At 44.7% G+C, this 11405-nt stretch overlaps 1 protein-coding gene across 1 annotated transcript; it reads left to right on the top strand.

The window, feature by feature from the left end:
* Positions 1-5695: 5695 nt before the first annotated feature.
* On the top strand, positions 5696-6767 carry LOC119360449 (protease Do-like 7). Its single transcript, XM_037626082.1, has 5 exons — positions 5696-5855; positions 5985-6110; positions 6265-6354; positions 6513-6593; positions 6696-6767. The coding sequence occupies exons 1-5, from the start codon at positions 5757-5759 to the stop codon at positions 6765-6767; spliced, it is 468 nt and encodes a 155-aa protein (XP_037481979.1). The 5' UTR covers positions 5696-5756.
* The last annotated feature ends 4638 nt before the right edge of the window (positions 6768-11405 follow it).

Below are 11405 nucleotides of genomic sequence, written 5' to 3'. Positions count from 1 at the left end.
TTGCACCACATCACTCCTTAGCCTTGGTATGATTTCTGGATCGATCACCTTCTAAGAGATTGCATTGAGGAATGCACATAGCTTCACAATGGCTAATCGGACGGTTTCTGGTAGAAGCCCCCTCAATGCAACCAGAAGCAGTTGCGTCATAATCATGTGGCAGTCATGAGACTTTAGGTTCTAAAACTTTTTCTCTGCCATATTTATTATTCCTTTTATATTAGACGAGAAGCCAGTCGGGACCTTCATACTAAGCAGGCACTCAAAGAAGATTTCCTTCTCTTCTTTGGTAAGAGCATAGCTGGCAGGACCTTCATACTGCTTTGGAGGCATGCCGTCTTTTTCGTGCAAACATTGTAGGTCCTCCCGTGCTTCAGATGTATCTTTTGTCTTCCCATACACGCCCAAGAAGCCTAGCAGATTCACGCAAAGGTTCTTCGTCACGTGCATCACGTCGATCGAAGAGCGGACCTCTAGGTCTTTCCAGTAGGGTAGGTCCCAAAATATAGATTTCTTCTTCCACATGGGTGCATGTCCCCCAGCGTCACTCGGAACAGCTAGTGCACCGGGACCCTTTCCAAAGATTACGTGAAAATCATTGACCATAGCAAGTACGTGATCACCGGTACGCACGGCGGGCTTCTTCCGGTGATCTGCCTCACCTTTGAAATGCTTGCCTTTCTTTCGACATTGATGGTTGGTCGGAAGAAATCGACGATGGCCCAGGTACACATTCTTCCTGCACCTTGCTAGGTATATACTATCGGTGTCAAGTAAACAGTGCGTGCATGCGTGGTATCCCTTGTTTGTCTATCCTGAAAGGTTACTGAGAGCGGGCCAATGTTGATGGTCACGAACAGCAACGCCTTTAGGTTAAATTCCTCTTGTTTATGCTCATCCCACGTACGTACACCGTTTCCATTCCACAGCTGTAAAAGTTCTTCAACTAATGGCCTTAGGTACACATCAATGTCATTGCCGGGTTGCTTAGGGCCTTGCATGAGAACTGGCATCGTAATGAACTTCCGCTTCATGCACATCCAAGGAGGAAGGTTATACATACATAGAGTCACGGGCCAGGTGTTGTGATTGCTGCTCTGCTCCCCGAAAGGATTAATGCCATCCGTGCTTAAAGCAAACCATACGTTCCTTGGCTCACTTGCAAACTCATCCCAGTACTTTCTCTCGATTTTTCTCCACTGTGACCGGTCAGCGGGTGCTCTCAACTTTCCATCTTTCTTACGGTCCTCACTATGCCATGCATCAACTTGGCATGCTCTCTGTTTCTAAACAGACGTTTCAACCGTGGTATTATAGGAGCATACCACATCACCTTCGCAGGAACCCTCTTCCTGGGGGGCTCGCCATCAACATCACTAGGGTCATCTCGTCTGATCTTATACCGTAATGCACCGCATACCGGGCATGCGTTCAGATCCTTGTACGCACCGCGGAAGAGGATGCAGTCATTAGGGCATGCATGTATCTTCTGCACCTCCAATCCTAGAGGGCATACGACCTTCTTTGCTGCGTATGTACTATCGGGAAATTCGTTATCCTTTGGAAGCTTCTTCTTCAATATTTTCAGTAGCTTCTCAAATCCTTTGTCAGGCACAGCATTCTCTGCCTTCCACTGCAGCAATTCTAGTATGGTTCCGAGCTTTGTGTTGCCATCTTCGCAATTGGGGTACAACCCTTTTTTGTGGTCCTATAACATGCGATCGAACTTCAGCTTCTCCTTTTGACTTTCGCATTTCGTCCTTGCATCGACAATGACCCGGCGGAGATCATCATCATCGGGCACATCGTCTGGTTCCTCTTGATCTTCAGCAGCTTCGCCCGTTGCAACATCATCGTGCACATCGTCTGGTTCCTCTTGATCTTCAGTAGCATCACCATATTCAGGGGGCACATAGTTGTCATTGTACTCTTCTTCTTCGCCGTCTTCCATCATAACCCCTATTTCTCCGTGCCTTGTCCAAACATTATAGTGTGGCATGAAACCCTTGTAAAGCAGGTGGGTGTGGAGGATTTTCCGGTCAGAGTAAGACTTCGTATTCCCACATATAGGGCATGGACAACACATAAAACCATTCTGCTTGTTTGCCTCAGCCACTTCGAGAAAATAATGCACGCCCTTAATGTACTCGGAGGTGTGTCTTGAACCGTACATCCATTGCCGGTTCATCTGCGTGCATTATATATAACTAAGTGTGTCAAAAATCATTACAAAACATCATGAATAGATAATTAAGTGACCAAATTAATAGAAGTTCATCATCACATTAAAACCAAAGTACATACATAGTTCTCATCTAACAACATAAAGCTCTGCAGAGCATCTAAATTAATTAAACCATACACTAAAACTATGTAAAACATTTCAATGTGAAAACAAATGTGATCATAATCGCAACCAATGTAACAACTGATCCAACGGCATAATGATACCAAGCCTCGGTATGAATGGCATATTTTCTAATCTTTCTAATCTTCAAGCGCATTGCATCCATCTTGATCTTGTGATCATCGACGACATCCACAACATGCAACTCCCACATCATCTTCTCCTCCTCAATTTTTCTAATTTTTTCCTTCAACAAATTGTTTTCTTCTTCAACTAAATTTAACCTCTCGACAATAGGGTCGGTTGGAATTTCCGGTTCAACAACCTCCTAGAATAATAAAATCTATGTCACGTTGGTCGGCATAATTGTCATAAACAATAAATGAACCAATAGTTATGAAAAGATAATATATACCACATCTGAATCATAGACAGGACGAGGGCCGACGGGGGCGGATACCAAAACCATCGCACTATATAAGATGCAATAATAAAAGTAAGAAAATTATACAAGTATCTATATAAAGATACAAGTAAGATTTTTTTTCCTTTTAGAAAGAAGATAAGAACAAGTGGCTCACCACGGTGGTGCCGGCGACGAGATCGGCGCGGGCGATCGACGGCGGTGAAGACGGGGACGGGACGTGACGGACCACTAAACCTAGACAGATGTTGAGGAAAATGGAGCTTGGAGGTGGAGCTTGGAGAGGAGAAAGCTTTAGTGTGGCTCGGGCATTCCATCGAACACCTCGTGTGCATAGGAGGTGAGCTAGAGCACCACAAAGCTCTCCCCTCCCCGGCCATGAAAAACAGAGCACTGGGAGTGCTCTGCTTGCGGGCGAGGGGTAGATATAGGCAACTAATTGGTCCCGGTTCGTGCCACGAACCGGGACTAAAGGGCATCCTTTGGTCCCGGTTCACTCCACCAACCGGGACCACTGGTGGTGGGCCAGGAGCGAGGCGCATTGGTCCCGATTCGTCCCACCAACCGGAACCAATAGGTCCAGCCGAACCGGGACCAATGGCCCACGTGGCCCGGCCGGCCCCCGGGGCTCACGAACCGGGTCCAATGCCCCCATTGGTCGGGGTTCTGGATTGAACCGGGACTAATGGGCTGACCCGGCCTGGACCATTGCCCCCTTTTCTACTAGTGCCTCTGCAATCCCACTTTTATCAAATTTAGCATCAAGATCTAAAAACTCTGAATCATTGGGACGCCTTTTAACTAAAGTTGGCTCTTCTCTAGTCCCATCATTATTAAGATTCATATTGCAAAACAAAGATATAATAGGGGATACATCAATAACTTTAAGATCTTCATCATTATTTTCATGGAAACTAGAAGAACACGCCTTTACAAATCAATCTTTCTTAGCACGCAACCTAGCGGTTCTTTCTTTGCACTCATCAATGGAAATTCTCATAGCTTTGAGAGACTCATTGATATCATGCTTAGGAGGGGTAGATCTAAGTTTCAAAGAATCAACATCAAGCGAGAGTCTATCAATGTTCCTAGCCAAATCATCCAACTTTGAGCAAATTTTTTTCAAGCAAGGCATTAAAATTCTTTTGAGAGATCATAAATTCTTTAACACTATTCTCAATATCAGAGGGCATATTATTAAAATTACCATAAGAATTATTGTAGGAATTTCCATAATTATTAGAGGAATTACTAGGGAACGGTCTAGGATTAAAGTTTCCTCTATAAGCATTATTTCCAAAACTATTCCTACCAACAAAATTCACATCCATAGATTCATTATTATTCTCAATCAAAGTAGACAAAGGCATATCATTGGGATCAATAGGAGCACTCTTAGTAGCAAACAATTTCATAAGTTCATCCATCTTTCCACTCAAAACATTAATTTCTTCTATAGCATGCACTTTTTTACTAGAAGATCTTTCGGTGTGCCATTGAGAATAATTAGCCATAATATTATCAAGGAGTTTTGTAGCCTCTCCTAAGGTGATTTCCATAAATGTGCCTCCCGTGGCCGAATCTAAAAGTTTTCTAGAAGCAAAATTCAATCCGCCATAAAACTTTTTGTATGATCATCCATAAATTCAAACCATGAGTAGGGCAATTGTGAATCATCAATTTCATTATTTCCCAAGATTGGGCAACATGCTCATGATCAAGTTGTTTAAAATTCATAATATTGTTGCTAAGAGTGATGATCTTAGCGGGAGGAAAATAATTAGAGATAAAAGCATCTTTGCACTTGTTCCATGAATCAATACTATTCTTAGGCAAAGACGAAAACCAAACTTTAGCACGATCTCTAAGTGAAAACGGAAATAACTTTAATTTAACAATATCATTATCCGTATCTTTCTTCTTTTGCATCTCACAAAAATCAACAAACACTACTGGAAACAAGGAATTTGCCATCAGCCAGCTCTTTGCCATCTGCCAGCTGATGGCAAAGAACGTCTTTGCCATCTGCTTATAAAAAACAAATGGCAAAGAACTGACAGACGGCAAAGAACATGGTTGCCATCAGCCAATTCTCTGCCATCTTCTAGTGGATGGCAAATAATCTTTGCCATCTGCCAGCAGATGGCAAAGAGGTTGGCAAATCCTGTGGCCGTCAAGAGTGTAACGGCGTACCAGCCCCACGTCTTTGCCATCTGCCAGCAGACGGCAAAGAGATGGGGTTATTTTTTTCTAGGTAAAAAAACTGTGGGGTTATCCCCTCCCTCTCTCCCCACCCATCCAGGTAAAAAAACATCCGCCGCCGCTCGCTCCTTCCTTCCTAACCCTAGCCCCAATCCACAGCCCCATGCCCCTCGATCCTTCCTTCTTCACCCGCCGCCGCTCCCTCCCACCTCCTCCTCCTCCTTCCGCGCCCTAGGAGCCCTGCCGCCGCCCTGCTGCTACTCCTCCACCGGCCCGCTCTGCTGCCTTGCGAGCCCCTCCCTCCTCTTCGCGTTCCGGTGGTCGATAGTCGGGGTCAAAGAGGAGATGCACGCGGCGGCGGCCATGGACGACTCCATGAGCGGGACCACCGCCCTCGCGGCGCCTGTGGCTGGCGGCACACTCCACGAGGCTCGGGATGTCCGCGGTGGCGCGGGCTGTGGACCGAGAGGCGGGGTCCTTGATGCGTTCTGTTCGAGGGACTAGTCGGGCTGGCGCGGGATCTGAGCCACCATTGATGGATTTCACGCAGCTTGGCTCCTGTTGCTTTCGATCTGGTATGATCTCTCTCTCTCTCTCTCCCTAAAAATTGGAGATTTCATCCATTACTAGAGAGTTATCCAATACAATGGGTTGCATGTTGATTCATGTTGACTAGATATAGGTTTCAATCTTGCCAGGAACATTGGCTCGACTTGATAGAGAAGCACCAAACTACCAAAAGTATGCCTTGCTTTACATGACCAAAGCTTGCATATTCAATCCATGGATCATTATGTATTGCTGCATAAATTCGAAGTCCTAACCGTGTTTTACTTTTCTAAAAGGGATAGCTACAACGATTTCAATACATTCTACATACAGGTAATTCTTTTCAGCTATCTTATATTCTGTATTTTTTGTTCCAGTTGGTGATGCCAATGCATCTAAAATAGTGCTTGGTGATTTGCTCCGCTGCCAGTGCTCATAAGTTAAAATATTTTTTTTCTTTAGGCTGCATCTGGTACTAAAGGTGGCTCTAGTGGTTCCCCTATTGTTGATTGCCAAGGAAGAGTTGTTGCACTGAATGCAGGAAGCAGCAGTTCCAGTGCTTCGGCCTTCTACCTTCCATTAGACGGTGTAAGTTGTTTATGTATCAACACTAATATAGTACTTCATCATGCTCACAGGAAGTTCTGGGATCATAGAAACCAGATCATCATCTGCTACTTAATCCATTAATTGTTTGGGGCCCTCTTAGCTTTGCTAACATTATCTGCCTAAATTGTTCCAGGTAGTTAGAGCACTCAATCTGATACGTGGCTGTTGGGACACATTTGGTAGCAAGCCAGAATCTGCTTATATTCCTCCTGGTACACTTCAGGTATGCATTCTATCTGATGATCCTTTTGTTCTATTAGACGCTACCATTTTGGTTTTCTATTTTGGAGAGCTAATTACTGAAGTTTAATGGCACTCATCCCATACTTATTTTTCTATTGTAACCTCAGTTTGCCACATCATACTTATTTGACTCTTCAGGTAGGGGATTTGCACTCCATAACTCCAAATCATTTCCTGGAAGTTAGTGGTGCTATCATCCATCCACTTTCATACCAGCAGGTAAGCAACCCTACTTTCATTATTCTTTTCTGAGCCGAATAGCTTATGCTCTCAGGGTCTCAATGCCGTTCTCAGGGAAACCATATGTACTTGTTTCTGTAGTATTCTTCCTTCAAGAACATTTTTGCAAATAAAATTTGGACAGTGAGTCAGTTTGAAACACTATTCTTGTAATGCGGGGTGGGGGGCTAATCTGGGTGCCGAGCTTAGGGCCTGTAAATGGGCCTTGCCTGACCAATTAAGTCGTTGGATGTGATTGCTGACGGTGTTGTGGGCCGACGAGTGGCTTATGCACTACACCTTGGAAGCCTACCTTGTGGAAATCTTCAAGAGTGAAGAGTTCTTCTCGTTGCGTCGAGGGGGCGAGAAATGCCTTCTGAAAGGGGATGCTAATACTGCCTATTTTCAGGCGATTGCTAATGGGCAGCGGCGAAAGTGTTCCATCCCTTACTTGTGGGAAAGCGAGGTCCTTCTTCAGCAGCTGGGTTTGTGGTTGCTCAGTCGCGAACTATTTGCTTCTTCAAATTTTTCTGAATCATACTTTGGGATCAGCTTCTTCTAGAGCTTCTTCTAGTGGTTCTACACCGGCAGCGACGTCTGCGACTTAGGTCCCTTCTACTACTACTCCACTTAGTAACTTGTCTGTATTCTATTACTTTGTACATATGTGTGAGAGCTGTGTTATATTCATCTTCCTCAAGTACTACAACACTGGTAGTTGTACACATATGATGGTGATTCGCTCCGTGCATTCCAGTTTTGGCGGTGGTGGTGCTGCTGCTCCTATGATGGTAGAATCGTTTGATTTCCCTAGCCGCATCCATGGTGATGAAGCTCGGCCTAGGCTAGAACCCCCTCCAGTGAGCTCCTCAAGTCCTCTTATACCCCTCCTACTTGCTTGTTGGTTCTATGCTCTGCCTTTGTGAGGTGTAATTGTTCAATTTTGTTCATAGTCGAGCATTGGATGATATTTTATTTGTCATGATGTACATGGTTCATGAACTATGCCAACCTGCAGCTTTGTTGTACTAGTAATAGTAGGATAATGCAAGTTTTGACAATCCATGCATATTTCCGCATCATAATAATCTTCTTCTTCTAGTCTTCTTCTTCTAACTTTCTTCTTTCCCATTTTACAGATTTGCTTAAGATCACGGAAGCTTGGGTTGATGGAGTGCTTGTATTTAGTTTTTGTTTTGACCTTGTGAAACTTGCTACCTATGGATGAAACTGTGTAATATTGATGAAACTATGTATATGTACGGATGAAACTTGTTACTATTGGTAACATGTGTTGGATATATATGTGTTCATGACTATTGGTAATATGTGTTGAATATGCTATATTGGTCATATAAATATATTTGTGTTTGATTTTCTATGAAAAGGAACTGATATAAGAAAAAACAAAATTAAATGGGGCAATATAGTCACTTTGCCATCTGCTGGCAGATGGCAAAGCATGCAGCCTTTGCCATCTGCTGGCAGACGGCAAAGAGCCTGCAGCCTTTGCCATATGCTGGCAAACGGCAAAGTATGCCGTTAGCCTTCTAACGGGGCTAACCCCGTTAAGAGGCTTTGCCATTTGCCAGCTGATGGCAAAGGCACAGGCTCTTTGCCATCAGCCAGCAGACGGCAAAGAAGCCTTTACCGGCAGGGTTTCAGACAAACTGTTTGCCATCTGCTAGCAGATGGCAAAGCCTTTGCCATCCGCCGACCATGCCTTTGCCATCTGCCATGGCAGATGGCAAAGTGCCAGATTCCAGTAGTGAAAGTTGTTTAGATGGGTAGCGGCATCTTCACTAGGAAGGCCGGTGAATTGATCTTTCATAACAAGATTCGGCAAAGCAGTATTGATTTCACAAGACTCAACATCATTAAGAGGAGCAATCGGAGTACTAAGGAAATCATTATTACTAGTATTGGAGAAATCACACAATTTGGTATTATCTTGCGCCATCGCGACAAGTAATCCAACACACAAGCAAACAAAAGGCAAGCAAAAGAGAGAGGAGATTGGAAAAGAGAGGGCGAATAAAACGGCACGGGTGAAGTGGTGGAGAGGAAAACGAGAAGCAAATGGCAAATAATGTAAATGCGAGGGAGATGAGTTTGTGATGGGTACTTGGTACACTAGTAGAAAAGGGGGCAATGGTCCAGGCCGGGTCAGCCCATTAGTCCCGGTTCAATCCAGAACCGGGACCAATGGGGGCATTGGACCCGGTTCGTTAGCCCCGGGGGCCGGCCGGGCCACGTGGGCCATTGGTCCCGGTTCGTCTGGACCTTTTGGTCCCGGTTGGTGGGACGAACCGAGACCAATGTGCCTTGCTCCTGGCCCACCACCATTTGTCCCGGTTGGTGGCCTGAACCGGGACCAAAGGCTACCCATTAGTCCCGGTTCATGCCTATATATACCTCGCGAGCAGAGCACTCTCACTGCTCTATTTTTCGTGGCCGGCGAGGAGAGAGCTTTGTGGTGCTCTAGCTCACCTCCTATGCACGTGAGGTGTTCGATGGAATGCCCGAGCCACACTACTTAAGCTTTCTCCTCTCCAAGCTCCACCTCCAAGCTCCATTTTTCTCAATATTTGTCTAGGTTTAGCGGTCTGTCACGTCCCGTCCCCGTCTTCACTGTCGTCGATCGCCCGCGCCGATCTCGTCGCCGGCACCACCGTGGTGAGCCACTTGTTCTTATCTTCTTTCTGAAAGGAAAAAAAATCTTACTTGTATCTTTATATAGATACTTGTATAATTTTCTTACTTTTATTATTGCATCTTATATAGTGCGATGGTTTTGGTATCCGCCCCCGTCGGCCCTCTTCCTGTCTATGATTCAGATGTGGTATATATTATCTTTTCATAACTATTGGTTCATTTATTGTTTATGACAATTATGCCGACCAACGTGACATAGATTTTATTTATCTAGGAGGTTGTTGAACCGGAAATTCCAACCGACCCTATTGTCGAGAGCTTAAATTTAGTTGAAGAAGAAAACAATTTGTTGAAGGAAAAAATTAGAAAAATTGAGGAGGAGAAGATGATATTGGAGTTGCATGTTGCGGATGTCGTCGATGATCACAAGATCAAGATGGATGCAATGCGCTTGAAGATTAGAAAGATTAGAAAATATGCCATTCATACCAAGGCTTGGTATCATTATGCCGTTGGATCAGTTGTTACATTGGTTGCGATTATGATCGCATTTGTTTTCGCATTGAAATGTTTTACATAGTTTCAGTGTATGGTTTAATTAATTTAGATGCTCTGCAGAGCTTTATGTTGTTAGATGAGAACTATGTATGTACTTTGGTTTTAATGTGATGATGAACTTCTATTAATTTGGTCACTTAATTATCTATTCATGATGTTCTGTAATGATTTTTGACACACTTAATTATATATAATGCACATAGATGAACCGGCAATGGATGTACGGTTCAAGACACACCTCCGAGTACATTAAGGGCGTGCATGATTTTCTCGAAGTGGCTGAGGCAAACAAGCAAAATGGTTTTATGTGTTGTCCATGCCCTATATGTGAGAATACGAAGTCTTACTCTGACCGGAAAATCCTCCACACCCACCTACTTTACAAGGGTTTCATGCCACACTATAATGTTTGGACGAGGCACGGAGAAATAGGGGTTATGATGGAAGACGGCGAAGAAGAAGAGTTCGATGACAACTATGTGCCCCCTGAATATGGTGATGCTACTGAAGATCAAGAGGAACCAGACGATGTGCACGATGATGCTGCAACGGGCGAAGCTGCTGAAGATCAAGAGGAACTAGACGATGTGCCCGATGATGATGATCTCCGCCGGGTCATTGTCGATGCAAGGACGCAATGCGAAAGTCAAAAGGAGAAGCTGATGTTCGATTGCATGTTAGAGGACCACAAAAAAGGGTTGTACCCCAATTGCGAAGATGGCAACACAAAGCTCAGTACCGTACTAGAATTGCTGCAGTGGAAGGCAGAGAATGCTGTGCCTGACAAAGGATTTGAGAAGCTACTGAAAATATTGAAGAAGAAGCTTCCAAAGGATAATGAATTGCCCGACAGTACATACGCAGCAAAGAAGGTCGTATGCCCTCTAGGATTGGAGGTGCAGAAGATACATGCATGCCCTAATGACTGCATCCTCTTCCGCGGTGCGTACAAGGATCTGAACGCATGCCCGGTATGCGGTGCATTACGGTATAAGATCAGACGAGATGACCCTGGTGATGTTGACGGCGAGCCCCCTAGGAAGAGGGTTCCTGCGAAGGTAATGTGGTATGCTCCTATAATACCACAGTTGAAACGTCTGTTCAGAAATGGAGAGCATGCCAAGTTGATGCGATGGCACAGTGAGGACCGTAAGAAAGACGGGAAGTTGAGAGCACCCGCTGATGGGTCGCAGTGGAGAAAAATCGAGAGAAACTACTGGGATGAGTTTGCAAGTGAGCCAAGGAATGTATGGTTTGCTTTAAGCGCGGATGGCATTAATCCTTTCGGGGAGCAGAGCAGCAATCGCAGCACCTGGCCCGTGACTCTATGTATGTATAACCTTCCTCCTTGGATGTGCATGAAGCGGAAGTTCATTATGATGCCAGTTCTCATCCAAGGCCCTAAGCAACCCGGCAACGACATTGATGTGTACCTAAGGACATTAGTTGAAGAACTTTTACAGCTGTGGAATGGAAACGGTGTACGTACGTGGGATGAGCACAAACAAGAGGAATTTAACCTAAAGGCATTGCTGTTCATGACCATCAATGATTGGCCCGCTCTCAGTCACCTTTCAGGATAGACAAACAAGGGATACC

Source organism: Triticum dicoccoides, chromosome 2B (assembly GCF_002162155.2).
Source record: "Triticum dicoccoides isolate Atlit2015 ecotype Zavitan chromosome 2B, WEW_v2.0, whole genome shotgun sequence".
In the NCBI taxonomy this organism is placed as follows: Eukaryota; Viridiplantae; Streptophyta; class Magnoliopsida; order Poales; family Poaceae; genus Triticum; species Triticum dicoccoides.
This window is presented reverse-complemented; position numbering and strand designations above follow the sequence as displayed.

Excerpts from the sequence above, each read along its gene's own strand:
- LOC119360449 (XM_037626082.1), top strand. The coding sequence starts at position 5,757 with ATGGATCATTATGTATTGCTGCATAAATTCGAAGTCCTAACCGTGTTT. Across the intron at positions 6,111-6,264 it reads TCTACCTTCCATTAGACGGT|GTAGTTAGAGCACTCAATCT; the intron begins GTAAGTTGTTTA and ends AAATTGTTCCAG. Across the intron at positions 6,594-6,695 it reads ATCCACTTTCATACCAGCAG|TATTCTTCCTTCAAGAACAT; the intron begins GTAAGCAACCCT and ends TTGTTTCTGTAG.